At 41.7% G+C, this 22349-nt stretch overlaps 2 protein-coding genes across 4 annotated transcripts in view; one reads left to right on the plus strand and one right to left on the minus strand.

Annotated features, from left to right (window-relative positions):
* The window catches only part of LOC307195353 (uncharacterized protein), a gene marked incomplete at its 3' end in the record, with an annotated part of 113344 nt that extends 112032 nt beyond the window's left edge, over positions 1 to 1312 (plus strand). For 2 of the 3 annotated variants that reach the window (XM_079939428.1, XM_079939429.1), the window contains exons 5-6: positions 987 to 1048; positions 1163 to 1278. In XM_079939428.1, the coding sequence (XP_079795554.1) occupies positions 987 to 1048; positions 1163 to 1278 (178 nt within the window). Of the gene's footprint in view, positions 1 to 986; positions 1049 to 1162 lie in introns of all 3 variants that reach the window. The other variant, XM_079939430.1, reaches the window with a different exon arrangement.
* A 24-nt stretch (positions 1313 to 1336) lies between these two features.
* LOC307195354 (FUN14 domain-containing protein 2-like) lies at positions 1337 to 6111 on the minus strand (the record flags this gene model as incomplete). The annotated part of the gene is made up of 1 exon (XM_079939431.1): positions 1337 to 6111. Exon 1 carries the CDS (start codon positions 1904 to 1906, stop codon positions 1337 to 1339), a length of 570 nt encoding a protein of 189 aa, XP_079795557.1. The 5' UTR covers positions 1907 to 6111.
* Positions 6112 to 22349: the final 16238 nt, after the last annotated feature.

Genomic DNA, 22349 nt, shown 5'->3' on the forward strand with positions numbered 1-22349 from the left:
GTTTTCTGAATTTTCAGAACTCATAAAGTCTCACAAATCCTGTGGATCAGTCCCTTTTCCAGATACTTTTCTGTGAGCTCATTATTCATATATTCAACAGATACCGAGCACCTATAAAGTGCTTGGCTCCATGGATATAATGGTGAAGATACAAGCCTTGCCTTCCTGCAGTGGATATTCTAGATGGTACAATAGAAGGCCATTACAGAAAAATGTGTTAAGTTTCTAAGCATGTGTATATCTATAAACTTTTATTTTAAAGAAAAATTCAAAGAGTTGGGGTCATCCTGAGACAGCAGGTTACCTTTGATGATGAAAATAATTTATTTCACATGTGCTGTTGCTACTGTTGTCAATTCTTAATGCTTGGAATGCCACCATTTAAAAACTCTGGTTCAAATGTTATATATTTCATAACTAACTGGATAAAGAAATAGTAGAATTGGCACAGAGGAGCTACGGCTACCCCTGATGTTTTGACAAGAGGTAAAGAATATTTCACATTTCGAAGCTTAAAACCTTTTCTATTAAATAAAAATCCAAGAGCTTCTTCCCTCTTCCACCTAAAGTCACTTATTTTACCATAAATAAATCCTTTGGAAACTGTATGGTGGAAAACATCCCTAGATAATACCTGAATGCCTCTAAATGATTCACTAAGTCTGACCATCCTAAATGTATCTATTGGTTGGTTTCCCTAAAGACCTTCCCACCAAACACAATACCTTCAGCTCAGCATATGTATCTTTAGAACGAGTTCATTCTGTATTCAGATATTTCAAGTGTAGTGCACATGCTACCATTTTGTCAGGATAATTAGAGCCAGTAGAAGTAGTTCTCATTCTGTAACTTAAAATCTACTACAAAAGAAAGTAGACACCAAGATACCAAAATCTTTCATGCTTAAAGGCAAATGTATTCACTTCCTTTCCATGCAGAACATAGTAAGGTATCTTACATGCTTGCTATTTCTTTTCCTAATCAAGTTTGGGACAACCTTTGAGGATCCACTCATGCTCCATGGTGAGCCATCTTGTACCCTGTTCTGGTAAGTATCTTACATAGAAGAGAAAGGAATATTCTTGCTGACCTAGAGATTAGTCAAGGGGGGAGTGTGGTGGGAGAAGAGTTAATGTCTACTGTCTCCTCCGTTGCCGTCAAGGTCATGGTGGGGCGTTTATCCACCAACAGATGCCTACAGAAGCCATTCAGATACGCCACGGCAGGGAGGAAGGCATGGGAGAAGAGGACCAAGAGGAGAGACTTGCTATCCTATGATGGCGTGAAGAGGCTGCTGGCTGGAAAAACCAGGAATAAGGAAGTGAAGTCATCCTCTTTAGGAGGCCATACCAAGCAGAAAGCCTCTGAAAAATCCACCAGTCACTAGAACATTCTTCTTCACAAACGACACCACCTCCTCTAGTTTGCTTTTGACCTCCGTAGGTATCTGGTTGCTCTTGCGGATCTTCAGCTGTTCCTTGGCTTTCTTCATGTCCTTCTCTACCCGCTGCCCGTCCAGTTTGATGTAGCCAGTATGGTTTGCAAGCTGAAGCAGGAAAAATCCACCTCCCAGAGCTGTGGCAGCCAACCTTCCAACCTTCCGGAATAAGAAACCCGTGCACCATCCAGTGACCCCTCCAATTAACAGCTGGGTTGCCACGCTGTACTTTTCAGCTGAAGGCCCAGACTCCTGCCCAAACAGCTTGCACCACCCTGGCTGCTTTTTAGCAAGTTCTGCAAGGTCCAGTGATTCAAAATTCACCTCCAAGTTTCCTTGACTGGCTGCGGCCATTTCAGCGAGCTGGTCTCGCGATGACACCCGTCGGGCCTCCGCGCGGTAGGATGCAGAGTGGCGCGCTGCGGTCGGCGCGAGCTGGCTTCCGGCACTTGGGGAAGATGTTTCCATTCCCACGGCGGCGCCGGGAGACGTGGGCGCCGTCTCGGTTTGTGTAGTCTTAAGTCTGGTTTTGGAGATCCTCCTGAGTATCTCCTGACACTTTTATTTTATTTTACTTTTCTGGTACGTGGGCCTCTCACTGTTGTGGCCTCTCCTGTTGCGGAGCACAGGCTCCGGACGCGCAGGCTCAGCGGCCATGGCTCACGGGCCCAGCCGCTCCGTGGCATGTGGGATCTTCCCGGACCGGGGCACAAACTCGTGTCCCCTGCACAGGCAGGCGGACTCTCAACCACTGCGCCACGAGGGAAGCCCTCCTGCCACTTTTAAAAGGTAAGTAATCCTTTTACCCTGCTACGGAGCACAATACTGGGGATGTGAGACCAAGAATGGTCAGGTGTAGGAAATTAAAGGAAAGCCCGTTCACTCTCCTTTAATAGCACCCTGTATTAATTTAATTTCAAAGTTGAGAAAGACTCCAGGATAGTCTAGTCTAATCATCATACATTGGGTGCACATTGGCTGCCTTAAATAAAACCTCCTGTTAGTATTTCCCCAGAGTATTTCCAAGGAAATGGGTCTCTGAGAATAGTGATTGCAGTCAGGTCCTTGGCACCTTGTACAAGGGTAGTGAGTGATGGGCTAGTGCTTATGATAAAAGCTAATTTACTGAATAAACTGCGTGGTAGACACTTTTCTAAGTTCTTCGTATGCGTTTACTCTTTAATCCTCACAATAACCTTATGAGGCAGGTACTATTATAATCCTTATTCTACAGATGAGGAAGAGAGAGCTGGAATTCAAACCAACACTTTCAACACTTGGCATCTTTTACTATTATGTCATACTATTCTAGAAAAAGAGAGACTATTGTAGTTAGTGGATAAGAATATTTCTTAGAGACCTTATTTATGATGAAGATATGTATATAAAACCTGATCCTCAAGGATACTTTCAGATCCTTCTCTGTGATTATCTGATATCAGGAGCTTTCTTACCCCATAGGAACATTGAAGTTTACTTTATTAGCAGTAAACTAATAAATAAGGGATTCAGAACTATAGGTTGCTGACTTCCTATAGATCTTGAAAGCATCATTTCTGTAACTGAACAATAGCACAGGGGCCATTGAGAAAACCAACCTGTAATAGGTTGAATTTCAATGACTTATGTTTTTATTTTATTTTGTTTTATTTTATTTTAAGAAATGGTATCTTCTCCAGGAAGAAAAATCCTGTTAACTTAAGAAAATACATTTTGGAGCATAAAAGTCCAGTCTGATATATTTTGCTTAAATCCAGGAGAACTGTACTTATTCAAATTATAAAGCAGAGAGTTCAACTGAAAATGTGGTCTCATGGTAAATAGATTGTAAAGGAGAGAAAATATAATCTGACAGCAGGCATTTTAAAGCTTATTTTTTGCATTATAGAGTTTTGCAATAGAGTTTTGGAAGAACTTTTAAGATACTTGGAGAAGTATCAGGAATGATTTAAAATCATAGTTAACAAATGCCATGGGTTTTATTGTCCAAGCAAATTCTTGTATCTTAACATCTATGGGAGAGATGAGCTATATATACAATAGACAAAGCACTTTTATTTTTTTAATGATTTTCTGTTTTTCTTTGTCTTTGACTCAAAAGGTTTTATTTTCTGGCCTATTTAGGTGGATGATATCCACTTAGGTAATCAGGTTGAAAATATGAGCTGCTATTATATTTTGATCATGACACACAGTTGCTGGAAAATTAGATTCCCTGTAATTGGATTGATGCTGAAATTGTAATTATAAATTTCTATTGTTATTTTGCTTTCTTTTATTTGATTTTTTAAAGCTGGACAGTTGTTGTGGAAATTAACTCAGACCTGACAACTTCAAGTGGTAGAAATATATGAGCTGAAGTTTCTAGTGTTCAACAAATTGAGGAACTTAGTTTTGAAATGTGAAGTTTCTGTTGCTCTTAATCTTTATAAAATAAAGATGTAGCATTTTTCTCTGCTTTGACTTAGACAAGTATAACATTTCCCACACTTGAGTCATCCCCCTACCACTTTCACAAATTTTTGCTGTCTACCACCCATATACACTTATTTATTATACCTTTTTTTTTTTTTTTTTTTTGTGGTACGCGGGCCTCTTACTGCTGTGGCCTCTCCCGTTGCGGAGCACAGGCTCCGGACGCGCAGGCTCAGCGGCCACGGCTCACGGGCACAGCCGCTCCGCGGCATGTGGAATCTTCCCGGACCGGGGCATGAACCCATGTCACCTGCATCGGCAGGCGGACTCTCAACCACTGCGCCACCAGGGAAGCCCTATTATACCTTTTTAATTGACTTGTTTTTATGCTTAACCTCATCTTAGGCAACAATATGCATGAAATGACAGGTTTGATATACTAATTATATACTTTTTCATTACTTAGTAGCAAAATAAGTACTAATGTGTTACAATTTTAAATGTTTTATCCTTATACCATCTAAAATCAACTGTAGTACCAACATTTGGGTAAAAACTGTCCTGGTGTAACAGCTGGGCATTTAAAGTAAAAGTATTTAAACTTTTCCTCTATTTTTTCTTCTTTCTTTCCTTTTTAAAGTTTGAATATGTCGAACTGACTTATCAAGTTACCACTCAAGTGGTGCTTCTCAATCTCTTTTCCTCTGTAGAGAAATGGTGGAGGATGTATATTCCTCTGTCCAAAGTGAATCACTGAGCCAACTCGGCTGTTTGTTATTCTGGGCATGTACGCCATAACTCCACCACTCTCTCTCCTGCTGAAGAAAGTATAACAGAATGCAAGTGAGCTAACCTTGATTTTCTGTATTTTTAAGAGTAAATCATTTACAAACTCAATCCTTTAATTATGAGTAGTAAAAAACAATTTCCTTGCAACATACCCATCTACTGATTGCAACATCATGCTTAAGAGCCTCTGTTCTTACAGATTAAAAGGTGCTGCCAGAATTTTTGTTTCTGTTTTAAATTTGCATTCAAGCAACAGTGTGCTTGAGATTTTTTTTTTTAACTACAAACAATTGTTTTAATTCCATTCTCTTTAATACCCTTTTTTTTCTCTTTCAGAAAGGTTCTTTTAATCTCAGAATTTTAAAAAGGAGAGTACTGTATTGAGAACTCTCAGTGACCTGGTGGATTATTATGGGATTATTCTTTGTCATTATAGGGTGACCAGTTTGTCCCAATTTGCCTTGGACTTTTCTGTTTTTATCACTGGAGTCCCACATCCTGGGAAATCCCTCAGTTCTGAGCAAATGGGACAGTTGACCACCCTAAAGCAGGCTGACAGAAATGGAGAATGTGACTGGATAGGATTTTAGTTGGGTGTATAATTGGTAATCCATATATTTAAATATGCTGAGATCTTGAACTTCAACATAATGATCGCAGCTGAAAATGGGCAGAGAGATCTCTCTATTGCTCAACTTGTCCGTTCTCTAAATTGCTTCTCTAGTGAGCTATCAAAAACACACTTCTTAATTATGTCACTGCATTGAGTAACAAGGCTTCACATTTATTTCAGGAAGAATCCAAACTCTAGAAATTGCCTCACCCAGCCTCGCTTGATTTGGTCCATTGGTTCTCAAACTTTACTCTGGGAAGGACCACCTAGAAAATGTGTTTAAAATGCACATTCCTATGCCCCTGATTCAAAGAGAATAAATCTGGAGAGCAACTAAAAGCATTTTTTCAAAAACAAGCACAGTGGGGGACTCTTTTTCAGGTAGTCCTTGGACCATGTTTTGAGGAAAATTGACCTAGTTTGGTTTTTTTTTTTCCTAGTTTGGTTTTTATCCCCATTTTTTAAATGCCCAGTTGTTGGTTTATTCTCTGGGCTTATTAAAATTCACTTAACTTTTCAGTGTTCCAGGCCTTCTACCTGAAGCCCTCTCCTACATCTCTGTTGGTCAGTCAGATTTCTACTACCTGGACGTCCCCTTTCCCAGGAAGCCTCTGCAAGGCCCCGTTAGGGTTAATGTCTCTCTCCTTGTCCTCTATTAGGACCCTGCCCCTCCTGCCAAGTGTCTAGAGCCCAGGATTGTAAATGCCTCTTCCTTGTGTGTATCTCTCTTTAAGCCGAGTTCAGTGCCCATAGACACCTCTCATCTTATTTATGATTATGTCCTCAGGCTCTAGCTCATTGTTGAGCACATGGTAAGAGCACAAGATTGTTTACTGAAGAATTAAATTTCTTTAGTAATGGGTAGATTGACGTAACACAGTCCTAGGAACTGAGACTCAGGTGCATCTCTCTGGTATTGGGTTATCCCCTTCCCCAGCCCTCCTCGTATCCGTGGGTATGTTTGGGGGCTTAGGAATACTGGGATTTGGTTGTGGGGAGAAGTGCAGGGCCCCTGGAGAGGGAGACAAGGGAATGAGAAGTTACAGGTTTAGGGGAATGTCATTGCATTCCTCCCCAGCTGGACCTGAGGGACTGGTCTGGAGCCTGAGTAGAGAAAGGGGTGGTGGCAATTTCATCCATTTCACAGAGGTTCAAGGGGCAGACGTGATGCAGCCAGGGGGCTTGAGAACAGGGAGCCACACGCATTCCCTGACACCACACATGTGTACACACACTGCACATCACACACACACACCACACGCACCACGTGCATCACACGTACATACCACACATATACACCATATACTTCACACACACCACTCATACCAAACCACACACACACACCCATACACACACTCAAAGCTTCTCCCTCCAACACCACCTAGGACCCAGCTTTGCCCCCTGAGGGCTCTGGGCCGCCGTCAGCAGGGCTAGCAGTGTTGTCTCTGAGGGAAACGGCAGTATAATTGTCCTGAATGCTCAAGAGCTCCTGATCTCCCTGGAAATTCCATAAAAAATCCCAAAGAGATTTAGTGGAGGTGTTGAAGGGAAGGTCATGAGCGGAGATCTTGCATTAACAAAAAGGGGCTGAGTGTTAGCATCATTGGACTTCATTTGTGAAAAGTGGACTTCTGAATGAGACCGAGAATAAGTAAAATCCAATTTCTAGACAAGGCCTGTCATGAAAGTTCAGCCTTAGACTGCCAAAAACAAGACTTTCTCATAAGACTGGGCCGACAGATCTATGAAATGGGCTGGCTGAATGCTAACATTTTATTGCTTTCTGGACTTTTTGTACGAGTCATTCGAAATAAAATGTGCTACCATTCTTGACAACTGGTGGCGCTGTGGAGTTCTTTTTCTGGCCTTGAGAAATTGCCACTGAGCCAGTGTACAGCAGGTCCTATATCAAATCTGGTTTTGAACAACTAGAATTGACCTTGCTGGTCGTGATACCGGTGAGGTGCTTCTGAATTAGATTGTGCTGAGCCCATCTCAGCAGCTTGGGAAATGGTGAGGCACGAACACACAGCTGATGTGTGCCTGGGAGAGTTTCACAATTGTGTGAATGATGGCTAGACAGATACTCAGTGTGAACACTACACATTGACTTAAAATGGTATTGACATCGTCTGGTGAATGATCTTGTCATGCTACGTGACAATATTCAGATGTATTCTCTGAGCAATTCCCTGCGTTAAACACCTTACTGTGTACTGGTAACAAGGAAGAGAATTTAGTATTTCTGTAGCTGTATCTTGAAATACGCCTAACTCTAGGAAGAACGAAAATAAACATATAAATAAGTAACCACGATGGGAATTTTCTAATGAAATAACACCTAGTTGTCCGAAATTTTGTTTCCAGTTAATGGACATCGAGTCAACTTATATAACTGTCATAGCAAAGTTACATTATTGTAAATTGTTATTTTTATTCAAAATAAGAGAGTATTATTCTTGAGGGGGGAATAATCAATGTATTTAGAAAGGTGGAGAGACCAACTGGTAAGAGTAATATGCACATTTATTTTAAAGATCACACATTAACATTTTTTTTTAAAAAGAGAGAGGGAGAGAAGAAAGTGTTAATGTAAATTTACTGCAATTTCACAATTTTAACACCAATTAAATTGAATGTTTGAAAGATACCAGAACTCTTATAAATGTATAAGGTCAGGGAAAGCTTATGCTTGACTTTCAGTTGAGAAGTAAAAAAGAAATGCCAAGTGTGATAAATGGAAATTCCAGAAAACACAGAGAATTAGATGGCTCTATACTCTGGTTAGAAACTGGAGGAAGGTTAGTGGCTGGTCTATCCGTCCTCTAGAAGAAAGGGCAGCAGAAAATGAAGTAGTCCTCAAGACCACAAAATAGGTGAGTTATGGGAGCAAATTCACAAAGACCCCTGAGTGGTTGTGTGTAAGTCAGTCAGTGAAAAGGATAATCAGAAGCTCCTGAGATGGAGTCAGCTGGCTGATTTCTGCCACTGAAGCTAGCATACCCAACCGTTACGTTATCCAGTTCAACGGAAGAAAATAAATTTCCAAATTCAAGCCCAAAATTCCCACGTTCTTGCAGGTAGGCAAGATTTGGAGGCAAAAATGAGGTACCCTGTTAAAATTTGAACATAGGGAAATAATTCTGACAGTTGGACTTCTAAACACATTTCATAAATTACATTAGAAATATGTACATTTGCCTTAAATTTTAATTCTTAAAATGGTGGCAGTAGTGGGCTTATCTCCCGACCACAACCATAATAGAATCATCTTGTCTTTTAAATCACCCCCTCCTAGATTCACCACTATCCTTTAGCCACAGTTATTGGTGATAATGTGTCGTTCCTCTCAGGTAGGCTGGGGTGGAGAAAATGTGAATCCCTCCATCTTCTAGTGCCTGAATGGCTGCAGAATTGTCTGTTATATGATGAAAGTTTATCGATGTAAAGAAGGAAAGTAATGGCAGTTGGTCAGCCATAGAAACGTGAAAATGTTGAGGGACAGAGGCCAGCACCAGTGGTCTTCATCCACGCACAGGACAACCTGACCTAGGATTGAGCTGCTTGCCAGTGTGGTGGGTCTGTCCCTGGAAGTGGAGATAAAAGCATATACCTCTGAGGGCTCAATGACGGACAGTCCAACTAAATCCCCCTGCTATATGTGATTCCATGCTCAATCAATAATAACATTTCTTCTAGTAATACTTTTATGTCTCACGTAAATATGTGTATGGGTGGACCATAGTCAGCATACACATTCTGTTATGGTTTGGGGTATCATTTGAAATAAACAAACTGGCATTGTGGTTTTCTACATCTTAGCCTTTGGGAGCTTGGTTAATGTAAATCCACCCTTGTCTTAGTCTGTTTGGGCTGATATAACAAAATACCAGAGACTGGGTAGCTTATAACAACAGAAATTTATTTCTCGTGGTTCTAGAGGCTGGGAAGTCCATGATCAAGGTGCTGACGGATTTGGTGTCTGTGAGGGCCCACTTTCTGCTTCGTGGACAGATGTCTATGTCTTCACGTGGTGGAAGGGGCAAGTGAGCTTTCTGGGGTCTCTTTTACAAGGCAGTAATCCCACTTATAAGGGCTTTACCCTCATGAACCAATCATCTCCCAAGGGCCCCACTTCCAAACACCAGCATACTGGGAATTAGGTTTCAACATGCGAATTTGGGGGAACACAAACAATCTATAGCAGGGGTCCCCAACCCCTGGGCCTTGGACAGCTACCAGTCTGAGGCCTGTTAGGAACCGGGCGGCACAGCAGGAGGTGAGTGGCGGGCGAGCAAGTGAAGCTTTGTCTGCCGCTCCCCATGGCTCCCCACCGCTCGCATTACCGAGTGAGCCATCCCACCATCCCCCGCCCCCCCAGTCCGTGGAAAAATTGGCTTCCACAGAACTGGTCCCTGGTGCCAAAAATGTTGGGGACTGCTGATCTATAGCAACCCCTTAAATTATTCTTAATTATTTCTTAACGGGATGGCAAATTTAATTTCTATGCCTTAAGGACTAATGGTCAGATCCCAGACTCTGATGAATTCCTGAGTTGATGGAGTTGATGCCAGCCTTGTGACTCCTGGCTGAGTGGCTAGCCTAAGCTGTGACATATGACCTTGCAGCCTTTCTTTCTTCAAATTGCTTCAATATGGTTATGGGCAAAAAGTTCCTTTCCAGATATGATATTCCTAGGGGTTGTATGTAGAAACTTTATTTGTTAATAGGCCTGTTTATTTTAAATAAAATATAAATGTATAGTTATAACTCAGTTTAGGGAAAAGACTAAATTTTCTTTTTTGGGGAAGGATGTGTGGTAGCCAGCTTCCAGTGGTCGTCAGTATTCATACCTTTCTATAATCCATTTCATGTGGATGAGGGCTGGCCTGTGTGACAAATTACGTATGGTGGAAATGATATCTGTGATTATCAAGACAGACTTATATAATACACTGCAGCTTCCACCGTGCTTTCTCTCAGATCACTCAGGCTGGAGAAAGCCAGCCACCGTATTGCAAGGACACCCAAGCAGTCCTGTGGAGAGGTCCACATGGAGAAGAATTAACGTGACAGCCATGTGATTGAGCCACCTTAGAAATAGATCTTCTAGTCCTGGTCAGGCTTTCAGGTGCCTGTAACCCCAGCCAGCTTCAGACCACAACGTTATGAGTACCTCTGAGTTAGAAACGCCCAATCAAGCTGCTCTGGAATTCGTGATCTAAGGAAACCGTGAGAGATAATAAATGCTTATTGTCGTTTTAAGCCACTAAGTTTTGCAGTGATTTATTATGCAGCAACAAATAACTAATACAGAATTTGGTATCTTAAAGTATGGTGATGCTATTAAAAAAATGAAAAACAAAAACTGAGAGCCCCGAGAGAGGGAACAACCAAGGAAAAACCTTCCTAGGCAGAAGTAGGATTGATGCTTAATCAAGGAGTTGGCGCATGGGCCCAGCTGTATATCAGAGCTGCTGTGGATTACTGACTCCCATGTGCCCCCTGCTCTAACACTTTTATAATAAATGAGTGTCTAGAGTGGCTATCCTGTACTTGTCCCACCATTTTATGTTTGATGTGTTTGGGGCAGATGGTGCATCTCTTTAGTTCATAGGTCTTGAGATCAAGAGGAATCCCACTCGAGGAGCTTTATTTGAAGAACTCTGCCTGAGGATCCTCATCTATACCTGATTCCATCTGCATAAGGAGATCCTGGGCCACGAGCCTGAGATGATGCTATAAGAGGATGAACATTTCAGTGACCTTGGAGTGGGCGAATGCCGTGTGTATGTGGGTGTGTGTGAATCACTGAGAGTCAGAGAGTGGGCTGTGGTGTCTTTCCTCCGGGGGCCCGTGATGACCCTCATCTCCTGGTATTCATACCCTTCTGTAGTCCTCTCTTTCTTCTGTACCAGAATACTGTAGCCTGGTGGCTTATAAATAGCAGACATTTATTTCTCATAGTTCTGGAGGCTGGGAAGTCCAGGATCAGGGTGCTGGCAGATTTGGTGTCTGGCAAAGGCCTACTTCTGTTTCATAGACAGATGTCTTTTTACTTTGTCTTCACATGGTGGAAGGGGAAAGGGAATTCTCTGGGGACCGCTTTTGTAAGGACACTAATTTCATTCATAAAGGCTCTACCTCATGATCGAGTCACCTCTCCAAAGTCCTACCTCCAAGTACCAGCACATTGGGGGTTAAGTTTCAATACATGAATTTTGGAGGGACACATTCAGTCTATAGCACCCCCTGTAAACTGAATCATTGTTGGTCTGTGTGGTCAATAAATTATGGTAGAAATGATGGTGTGTATCTTCTGAGGTTAGATCATAAGAGGCGTTGCAGCTCTGATATGTAAGGGCACTCAAGCAGCCCCGTGGTGAGACCCCCATGGAGAGGACTTGACTTGGCAACACAACTTGCCAACCATGTGAGTGAGCTACATTGAAAATGGTTCCTCCATTTCCTTCGGGTTGCTGCAGCCCAAGTGACGTGTGATTGTAACCTCATGAGAACCTTGATCCATAGCTACCTACCTGAGCCACTCCTGAACTCCTGACCCAGAGAAGCTTACAAAAGATGATTAAATGAGTATTGTTTTAAGCCACTAGGTATTGGGGTTGTTTGTTAGACACTATTAGATAAGAAATATGGGGTATAAAGATGAATAAATGATATCTGTTCATTTCTTCTTCATTTTCTTAAGACAAATTCAGGATAATATGCCAGAAAAGTTTGGATTACAGTGTTTTACAATGCCAAGAACTCCACCTTTGTAATGTGGAAACGGAATGTCCTTTCTGTTAAAGAACTGGTTAATTTGATATTTACCAAAGGATTAAGGATTTGTTCTATCATCATCATTATCACCAAAAGATGAATAGTAACAATGACAAACATTTACTGAGGGTGCTTTGCTAAATACTTTAGGTATTATATAAATTATTCCTCAAACAATGCTATGATGCAGATATTATTATTATTCCCATATTTTAGATGTGGAAATTGAGGTTCTAAGGGTTAAATAGAGTGACCCAAGGTCACACAGCTATTAAAGGTCAGGTCTTCCTGACTATAAAACGTATATATTTGTAACCAGTAAGCTGTGTTATCTCCTTATTTGAAAATTCTGCTTGGAGAGGCCTTGAATTTAAAATATGGAACATAGGCTCTAGCTGTTCAGGGTTTAGCGTCTGAATGCCAGAGAAGTTGACACTGACCATGTAAAATCTGTTTCATGCTATGAGCTATTCTTATTTCAGAATTTCCAGCGTTCGTTTATGTAATAGGAATCACACGGATCACACTCTGGTAGTTATACAGGAAGACAAATGAGATGACTACATGCTACAACTAATGACTCCTGGGCCTTGATTTCCTGCTTGCATTTCCTAACTAAAGCCACTTACTGGGATGGCAGGCTGTCACTGAAGTTAAACAAAATAAATCATGGGTTGTAAAATTAAAAACAATAACCCAATTTTATGGCTGTTTTGCTCAGACTGTAAGAGCATTGAGGATAATGGTCACGGCTGAACCAAGCTTAGATATTGCTAAGGCCAATTTTATGCCTTGTCATGCTTTTCATTTGCCTTTGCTTCAAGCTAATGGTAAAACAATTGGAAGATTGCTTTGAATCAAACATAACCACAGAAGAAACTTTAAAGAAGAGAATATATTAGCTTAATAGCTCAATAAAGCAAATTCAAATGTTCCTTTTGGCCAAAGTTTCACTTCATTTTAGCTCAGATTTTCCAGGATATTCTTCAAAAGGTAATGAATTGGCAAATTATTTGCCATTTCTAGTTGCATATTTAAGTGAAGACAAATCTTTATAGTTTTCATATTGAGAGGTTATGGATTTCTATTCCCTTTTAATGGAAATTAAAAATCTATCATCCACAAGCAAAAATGGTATAGGTGGGCTTCCCTGGTGGCGCAGTGGTTGAGAGTCCGCCTGCCGATGCAGGGGACGTGGGTTCGTGCCCCGGTCTGGGAGGATCCCACATGCCACGGAGCGGCTGGGCCCGTGAGCCATGGCCGCTGGGCCTGCGCATCTGGAGCCTGTTGCTCCGCAATGGGAGAGGCCACGACAGTGAGAGGCCCGCGTACCACAAAAAAAAAAAAAAAAAAAAAAATGGTATAGGTGTATCTATGCATAACTGTGTGTGGAGGGTAGGGAGGTGGAGGGGTGGAGAGGGGGTCAGGAAGGGAAGGGGCCCAGAGTAGAGCCAGAATAGCATTGTTACCATTGGAAGAAACTCACCTGGGAAAGAATAGTGACCTATCTCTAAATCAAATTAAATCTCTCTCCAGTTTGGCAGGAGATTCTGTCTCAGTCATCTTGAGACTTTAGAGTCATCAGAAAGCTAAAATGATGCCTAAAAAATTGGGAGAGAGCCTCACGGCTGTTCCTGGGCTCCTTGTTGTCCGTCCTAATGCCAAGCTGGCTATGATGGTGTTTGCCTGAGCTGGGAGCCCTACTTCCTAGGATCCAGTCTTCCAGATCCACCAGGCAGCCATTTCTGGTGGAAAGTTTTGATACCTTTCAAAGTACTGTCAAAGTGAGGCACGTACCCTCACTACCAATGGGACCTTCCACTCTATTCCCTCCCCAGAGCAATGTCCAGCTTCCAATGCTGCTTCCACACCTTTCCCACCAAAAGCACTCACCTCTTTTCTGCCCCTTCCACAACCCTTAGCTTAATCTCTTTAAGGAATTCAGGTTTTCTGAGTGTGAAAGTCAGGCAGGGGGCTGGGATGCTTTCAGGCAACTTCTGAAACAAAAATCTCCTCTGAGGCCAGTAGCACAGAAGGCCTGGTTCCCTTTTTGGAACAAGGGGAAGCAAGCAAAAAGCAGGGGTAAACAAAACTCAGTATCTCAGTGTATTAACGCCTCACTGTAAGAGTAAAGATTCCGGGTAGGGAAATGCCAGATGAGTAACAGCTCACCAGCCACGCTATATTCATATTGGCTCTGGTCCAGTGGAAGTTCAGTTGTTAAAGAGCAGGTATAAATTCTTCATAAATACGACTTGGCCACACCCCTTACTCTGGGCAAAGTTCCTTTAGGGAGGACCTACTAGTGCTGTCTTTACTGTATATCAAGAGTCAAGGAGAATAAGGATTGCTGGCACTTCAGGGCACTCCCCAGTGGGTTTGGAGTGAGTCTTGAAGAGGCAGTCGTATACTCTAACCTCCTCAGAGAAGAGCTTCCTCGGATAAATGTTAAATCTGCATTAGAGCAGAATACAGCTCTTTACTTGTCACTTGTTTCATCCCTGGGTCTATTGCTGGAAAATTCCTCTTGTCCAGTGTTATCAAGCGAGCTGGCTAACTTCTGGAGAAAGCTGCTCATAAAACTGATAAGAGCCCTCTCTTCAACAACCTAATTTGAACTTTATCCCAGAGACCTTGAGAAACTGGATCTGCGTTTTTATAATCCAAGAGTTGAACGTAGTCCTGCACATTTGGGTAACATTCGACCTTGAAATGTTGTTCTAAAAGTCATGTTTCCCCCTTGCCGGCTTTGACGTTATCCGTGCATCAGTGCACACTTTATCATGGTAACGCGTCAGGAATGTGCAGAATGGTTGAGGAGCTTGAATGCCAGGGCAGTTTCAAGTTTGCTGGACTCTTGTAACCAGCTCACTGGATCAGTTGCTGGAAGACTGTTACACTGCGTATGCTGAAGGAGAACTGACGTTCATGACCAAGTCGCTTTCAAGGGCAGTTCAAAGTGTTGGCTGACAAGGCTGTGCTTGGCCGATACTTTCCTTTTGGAGAATATTCTGTCATTGCTAGTGAGATATGCCACAGAAAATGCCTGTTTCTTATTTTGGTCTCAGGAAAGCTATTACAATTTGTTTGTAAAGAAATGCTTGAATTTGAATGTTAAAAATGGGTTGCTGTATTGCAACCCATTAAGGGGACAACGAACTTTGGTGTCAAAGTCCTGGGTTTGAATCCAGGCCTGTCACTCACTAGCTGTGTGAACCTGAAGTAATTATCTGTCTGAGCCTCAGTTTTCTAATGTGTAAGAGGGGTAGAATAATGTTACTTACCTTTCTAGACAGTCGCATATTATGTTAAAAGAGATAATGTATGCCATGCTCTTAGTGCACTAAGAAGCAGGAAAAAGTCAATAACTATTCTATGATATTGTTCACCCTGTTTGTTCTATCTGTCCAATAGGACTGCAAGTTTTTTTTTTTTTTTTTGGTGGTGGCTAAAGGGTATTTTATTTTATTTTTTTTACATCTTTATTGGAGTATAATTGCTTTACGATAGTGTGTTAGTTTCTGCTTTATAACAAAGTGAATCAGTTATACATATACATATGTTCCCATATCTCTTCCCTCTTGCGTCTCCCTCCCTCCCACCCTCCCTATCCCACCCCTCTAGGTGGTCACACAGCACCGAGCTGGTCTCCCTGTGCGATGCGGCTGCTTCCCACTAGCTATCTGTTTTACATTTGGTAGTGTATATGTGTCAATGCCACTCTCTCACTTCATCCTAGCTTACCTTTCCCCCTCCCCGTGTCCTCAAGTCCATTCTCTACATCTGCAGTTTTATTCCTGTCCTGCCCCTAGGTTCATCAGATTTGATGATGGCCATTCTGACTGGTGTGAGGTGATACCTCATTGTAGTTTTGATTTCCATTTCTCTAATGATTAGTGATGTTGAGAATCCTTTCATGTGTTTGTTGGCAATCTGTATACCTTCTTTGGAGAAGTGTCTTTTTAGGTCTTCTGCCCATTTTTGACTTTGGGTTGTTTGTTTTTTTGATATTGAGCTGCATGAGCTGCTTGTATATTTTGGTGATTAATCTTTTGTCAGTTGCTTCATTTGCAAATATTTTCTCCCATTCTGAGGGTTCTCTTTTCATCTTGTTTATGGTTTCCTTTGCTGTGCAAAAGCTTTTAAGTTTCATTAGGTCCCATTTGTTTATTTTTATTTCCGTTTCTCTAGGAGGTGGGTCACAAGGGATCTTGCTGTGACTTATGTCACAGTGTTCTGCCTAGGTTTTCCTCTAAGAATTTTATAGAGTCTGGTCTTACATTTAGGTCTTTAATCCATTTTGAGTTTATTATTGTGTATGGTGTTAGAAAGTGTCTAATTTCATTCTTTTACGTGTAGCTCTCCAGTTATCCCAGCACCACTTATTGAAGAGGCTGTCTTTTCTCAATTGTATATTCTTGCCTCCTTTATCAAAGATAAGGTGACCATATGTGCATGGTCTTATCTCTGGGCTTTCTATCCTGTTCTGTTGATCTATATTTCTGTTTTTGTGCCAGTACCATACTGTCTTGATTACTGTAACTTTATAGTATAGTCTGAAGTCAGGGAGCCTGATTCCTCCAGCTCTGTTTCTCTTTCTCAAGATTGCTTTGGCTATTCGGAGTATTTGCGTTTCCATACGAATTGTGAAATTTTTTTGTTCTAGTTCTGTGAAAAATGCCATTGGTAGTTTGATAGGGATTGCATTGAATCTGTAGATTGCTTTGGGTAGTATAGTCATTTTCACAATATTGATTCTGCCACTCCAAGAACATAGTATATCTCTCCATCTGTTTGTATCGTCTTTTTAATTTCTTTCTTCAGTGTCTTATAGTTTTCTGCATACAGGCCTTTTGTCTCCTTAGGTAGGTTTATTCCGAGGTATTTTATTCTTTTTGTTGCAGTCAGAGTGTCTCCTTAATTTCTTTCAGATTTTTCATCATTAGTGTATAAGAATGCAAGAGATTTCTGTGCATTAATTTTGTATCCTGCTACTTTACCAAATTAATTGATTAGCTCTAGTAGTTTTCTGGTAGCATCTTTAGGATTCTCTATGTATAGTATCCTGTCATCCGCAAACAGTGACAGTTTTACTTCTTCTTTTCCGATTTGGATTCCTTTTATTTCTTTTTCTTCTCTGATTGCCGTGGCTAAAATTTCCAAGGCTATGTTGAATAATAGTGGTGAGAGTGGGCAACTTTGTCTTGTTCCTGATCTTAATGGAAATGGTTTCAGTTTTTCACCATTGAGAACTATGTTGGCTGTGTGTTTGTCATGTATGGCCTTTACTATGTTGAGGTAGTTTCCCTCTATTCCTACTTTCTGGAGAGTTTTTATCAAAAGTGGGTGTTGAATTTTGCCGAAAGCTTTTTATGCATCTATTGATGTGATCATATGGTTTTTCTCCTTCAATTTGTTAATATGGTGTATCACATTGATTGATTTGCATATATTGAAGAATCCTTGCATTCCTGGGATAACCCCCACTTGATCATGGTGTATGATCCTTTTAATGTGCTGTTGGATTTGTTGGCTACTATTTGGTTGAGGATTTTTGCATCTATGTTCATCAGTGATATTTGCCTGTAGTTTTCTTTTTTTGTGACATCTTTGTCTGGTTTTGGTATCAGGGTGATGGCGGCCTCGTAGAATGAGTTTGGGAGTGTTCCTCCCTCTGCTAAATTTTGGAAGAGTTTGAGGATAGGTGTTAGCTCTTCTCTAAATGTTTGATAGAATTCGCCTGGGAAGCCATCTGGTCCTGGGCTTTTGTTTGTTGGAAGATTTTTAATCACAGTTTCAATTTCAATGCTTGTGATTGGTCTGTTTATATTTTCGGTTTCTTCCTTGTTCAGTCACAGAAGGTTGTGCTTCTCTAAGAATTTGGCCATTTCTTCCAGGTTGTCCATTTCATTTGCATATGGTTGCTTGTGGTAATCTCTCATGATCCTTTGTATTTCTGCAGTATCAGTTGTTACTTTTCTAATTCTGTTGATTTGAGTCTTCTCCCTTTTTTTCTTGACGATTCTGGCTAATGGTTTATCAATTTTGTTTATCTTCTCAAAGAACCAGCTTTTAGTTTTATTGATCTTTGCTCTTGTTTCCTTCATTTCTTTTTCAGTTATTTCTGATCTGATCGTTACGATTTCTCTCCTTTGGGTTTTTTTTTGTTTGTTTGTTTCTGTAATTGCTTTATGTGTAAGGTTAGTCGTTTATTTGAGATGTTTCTTGTTTCTTAAGGTAGGATTTTATCGCTATAAACTTCCCTCTTAGAACTGCTTTTGCTGCATCCCATATGTTTTGGGTCATCGTGTTTTCGTTGTCATTTGTTTCTAGGTATTTTTTGATTTCCTCTTCGATTTCTTCAGTGATCTCTTGGTTATTTAGTAGCATATTGTTTAGCCTCCATGTGTCTGTATTTTTTACAGTGTTTTTTCCTGGAATTGATATCTAGTCTTATAGCATTGTGTTTGGAAAAGATACTTGATACAATTTCAATTTTTGTAAATTTATCAAGGCTTGATTTGTGACCCAAGATGTGATCAATCCTGGAGAATGTTCCATGAGCACTTGAGAAGAAAGTGTATTCTGTTGTTTTTGGATGGAATGTCCTATAAATATCAATTAAGTCCATCTTATGTAATGTGTCATTTAAAGGTTGTGTTTCCTTATTTATTTTCATTTTGGATGATCTGTCCATTGGTGAAAGTGGGGTGTTAAAGTTCCCTACTATTATTGTGTTACTGTCAATTTCCCCTTTTATGGCTGTTAGCATTTGCCTTATGAATTGAGGTGCTCCTATGTTGGGTGCATAAATATTTACGATTGTTATATCTTCTTCTTGGATTGATCCCTTGATCATTTTGTCGTGTCCTTCTTTGTCTCTTGTAATAGTCTTTATTTTAAAGTCTATTTTGTCTGATATAAGAATTGCTACTTCAGCTTTCTTTTGATTTCCATTTGCATGGAATATCTTTTTCCATCCTCTCACTTTCAGTCTGTTTGTGTCCCTAGATCTTAAGTGGGTCTCTTGTAGACAGCATATATGCCAGTCTTGTTTTTGTATCCATTCAGCCAGTCTGTGCCTTTTGGTTGGAGCATTTAAGCCATTTACATTTAAGGTAATTATCGATATGTGTGTTCCTGTTACCATTTTCTTAATTGTTTTGGGTTTGTTATTGTAGGTCTTTTCTCTCTCTTATGTTTCCTGCCTAGAGAAGTTCCTGTAGCATTTGTTGTAGAGCTGGTTTGGTGGTGCTGAATTCTCTTAACTTTTGCTTTTCTGTAAAAGTTTTAATTTCTCCGTTGAATCTGAATGAGATCCTTGCTGTGTAGAATAATCTTGGTCGTAGGTTTTTCCCTTTCATCACTTTAAATATGCCCTGCCATTCCCTTCTGGCTTGCAGAGTTTCTGCTGAAAGATCAGCTGTTAACCTTATGGGGATTCCCTTGTATGCTAATTGTTGTTTTTCCCTTGCTGCTTTTAATATTTTTTGTTTGTATTTAAATTTTGATAGTTTGCTTAATATATGTCTTGGCATTTTAATCCTTGGATTTATCCTGTATGGGACTCTCTGCACTTCCTGGACTTGATTGACTATTTCCTTTCCCATGTTAGGTAAGTTTTCAACTATAATCTCATCAGATATTTTCTCAGACATTTTCTTTTTCTCTTCTTCCTCTGGGACTCCTATAATTTGAATCTCTTTTCCTCCTTTACAGCTCCTTCCCAGAGGTGCAGGTCCCACCCCTATTCTTTTGTCTCTGTTTTTTCTTTTTTCTTTTGCCCTACCCAGGCACGTGGGGAGTTCCTTGCCTTTGGGGAAGTCTGAGGTCTTCTGCCAGCATTCAGTAGGTGCGTTGAATGTTGCCCCAGAGGTCTCTGAGACTGTCCTCAATTCTTTTCATTCTTTTTTCTTTATCCTGCTCTGCAGTAGTTATTTCCACTATTTTCTTTTCCAGGTCACTTATCCGGACTTCTGTCTCAGTTATTCTGCTATTGATTCCTTCTAGAGAATTTTAAATTTCATTTATTGTGTTGTTCATCATTGTTTGTTTGCTCTTTAGTTCTTCTAGGTCCTTGTTAAATGTTTCTTGTATTTTCTCCATTCTATTTCTAAGATTTTGGATCATCTGTACTATCATTACTCTGAATTCTTTTTCAGGTAGACTGCCTATTTCCTCTTCATTTGTTTGGTCTGGTGGATTTTTACCTTGCTCCTTCATCTGCTGCATATTTCTCTGTCTTCTCATTTTGTTTAACTTACTGTGTTTGGGGTCTCCTTTTCACAGCCTGCAGGTTCATAGTTCCTGTTGTTTCTGGTGTCTGCCCCCCGTGGGTAAGGTTGATTCAGTGGATTGTGTAGCTTCCTGGTGGAGGGGACTGGTGCCTGTGTTCTGCTGGGTGGGGCTGGATCTTTTCTTTCTGGTTGGCAGGTACGTGTCCAGTGGTGTGTTTTGGGGTGTCTGTTAACTTAGTATGATTTTAGGCAGCCTCTCAGCTAATGGGTAGGGTTGTGTTCCTGTCTTGCTTGTTTAGCATGGGGCATCCAGCACTGGAGCTTGCTGGTCGTTGGGTGGAGCTGGGTCTTGGCGTTGAGACGGAGATCTCTGGGAGAGCTCTTGCTGATTGATATTACCTGGGGCCGGGAGGTCTCTGTTGGTCCAATGTCCTGAACTCAGCTCTCCCACCGTGGAGGCTCAGGCCTGACACCAGGCCGAAGCACCAAGACCCTGTCGGCCACATGGCTCAGAAGAAAAGGGAGAAAAAAAGAAAGAAAGGAAGAAAAAAATAAGCAGAGAGCAATGAAACCAATAAACAAATGCACCAATGATAACAAGCACTAAAAACTGAACTAAGATAAATGTAAAAATCAGAAACAAATCATTCCAGAGAGCAACCCCCAAGTCCACTGTTGCCCCCAAAGTTCACCTCAATTTTGGGAACACTCATCTATTCAGGTATTCCACACACGCAGGGTTTGCCAAGCCAGTTTGCAGGGATTTAATCCAGTGCTCCTTAGGCTGCAGAGAGAGATTTCCCTTTCTCTTCTTTGTTTGCACAGTTCCTGGGGTTCAGCTTTGGTATTGGCCCCAGTTCTGCACGTAGGTCGCCCTCAGGCATCTGTTCCCCGCCCAGACAGGAGGGGGTTAAAGCAGCAGTTGATTTGGGCTCTCTGGCTCACTCAGGCTGAGGGGAGGGAGGGGTATGGTAGTCATAATTGGAATGCGGGGAGAGCCTGCGGTGGCAGAGGCCAGTGTGTTGTTGCAACAGCATGAGGTGCACTGTGTGATCTCCCGGGGAAGTTGTCCCTGGATCGTGGGACCCTGGCAGTGGAGGGCTGCACAGGCTCCCGGGAGGGGAGGTGTGGATAGTCACCTGTGCTTGCACGCAGGCTTCTTGGTGGCTGCAGCATGAGTGTTAGCGTTTCATGCCCGTCTCTGGGGTCCGAGCTGATAGCTACAGCTCACACCTGACTCTGGAGCTCTGCCTTCTGTGCTCTTAGGCGGTGCTCTGCCTTCTGTGGGCACATGGGGAAGGAATCCCCTCTCCTTGGGCACCCTGAAACAATGGTCTCTTGCCTCTTCGGCAGTTCCAGACTTTTCCCCGGACTCCCTCTCAGCTAGCTGTGGTGCACTAGCCCCCTCAGGCTGTCTTCACACAGCCAACCGCAGTCCTCTCCCTGGGGTCTGACCTCTAAAGCCCAAGCCTCAGCTCCCAGCCGCCACCCGTCCTGGCAGGTGAGCAGAAAAGCCTCTCAGGCTGGTGAGTGCTGGTTGGTACCAGTCCTCTGTGCAGGAATCTCTCTGTTTTGCCCTCTGCACCCCTGTGCTGTGCTCTCCTTCATGGCTCCGAAGCTTCCCCCCCCGCCCACCCCCAATCACCACCAGTGAAGGGGCTTCCTAGTGTGTGGAAACTTTTCCTCCTTTACAGCTCCTTCCCAGAGGTGCAGGTCCCACCCCTATTCTTTTGTCTCTGTTTTTTCTTTTTTCTTTTGCCCTACCCAGGCACATGGGGAGTTCCTTGCCTTTGGGGAAGTCTGAGGTCTTCTGCCAGCATTCAGTAGGTGTTCTGTAGGAATTGTTCTACATGTAGTTGTATTTTTGATGTATTTGTGGGGAGGAAGGTGATCTCCACGTCTTACTCCTCCGTCATCTTGAAGGTCCCTACAGTATATCCTTGCAGCTTATTTTTTACATAATAATTGGTACCTCTTAATCCCCTACTCCTATGTTGCCCCTCCCCCCTTCTCCCCACTGGTAACCACAAGTTTGTTCTCTATATCTGTGAGTCTGCTTCTTTTTTGTTATATT

Source organism: Stenella coeruleoalba, assembly GCF_951394435.1.
Source record: "Stenella coeruleoalba genome assembly, chromosome: 12".
Classification (NCBI taxonomy): domain Eukaryota; kingdom Metazoa; phylum Chordata; class Mammalia; order Artiodactyla; family Delphinidae; genus Stenella; species Stenella coeruleoalba.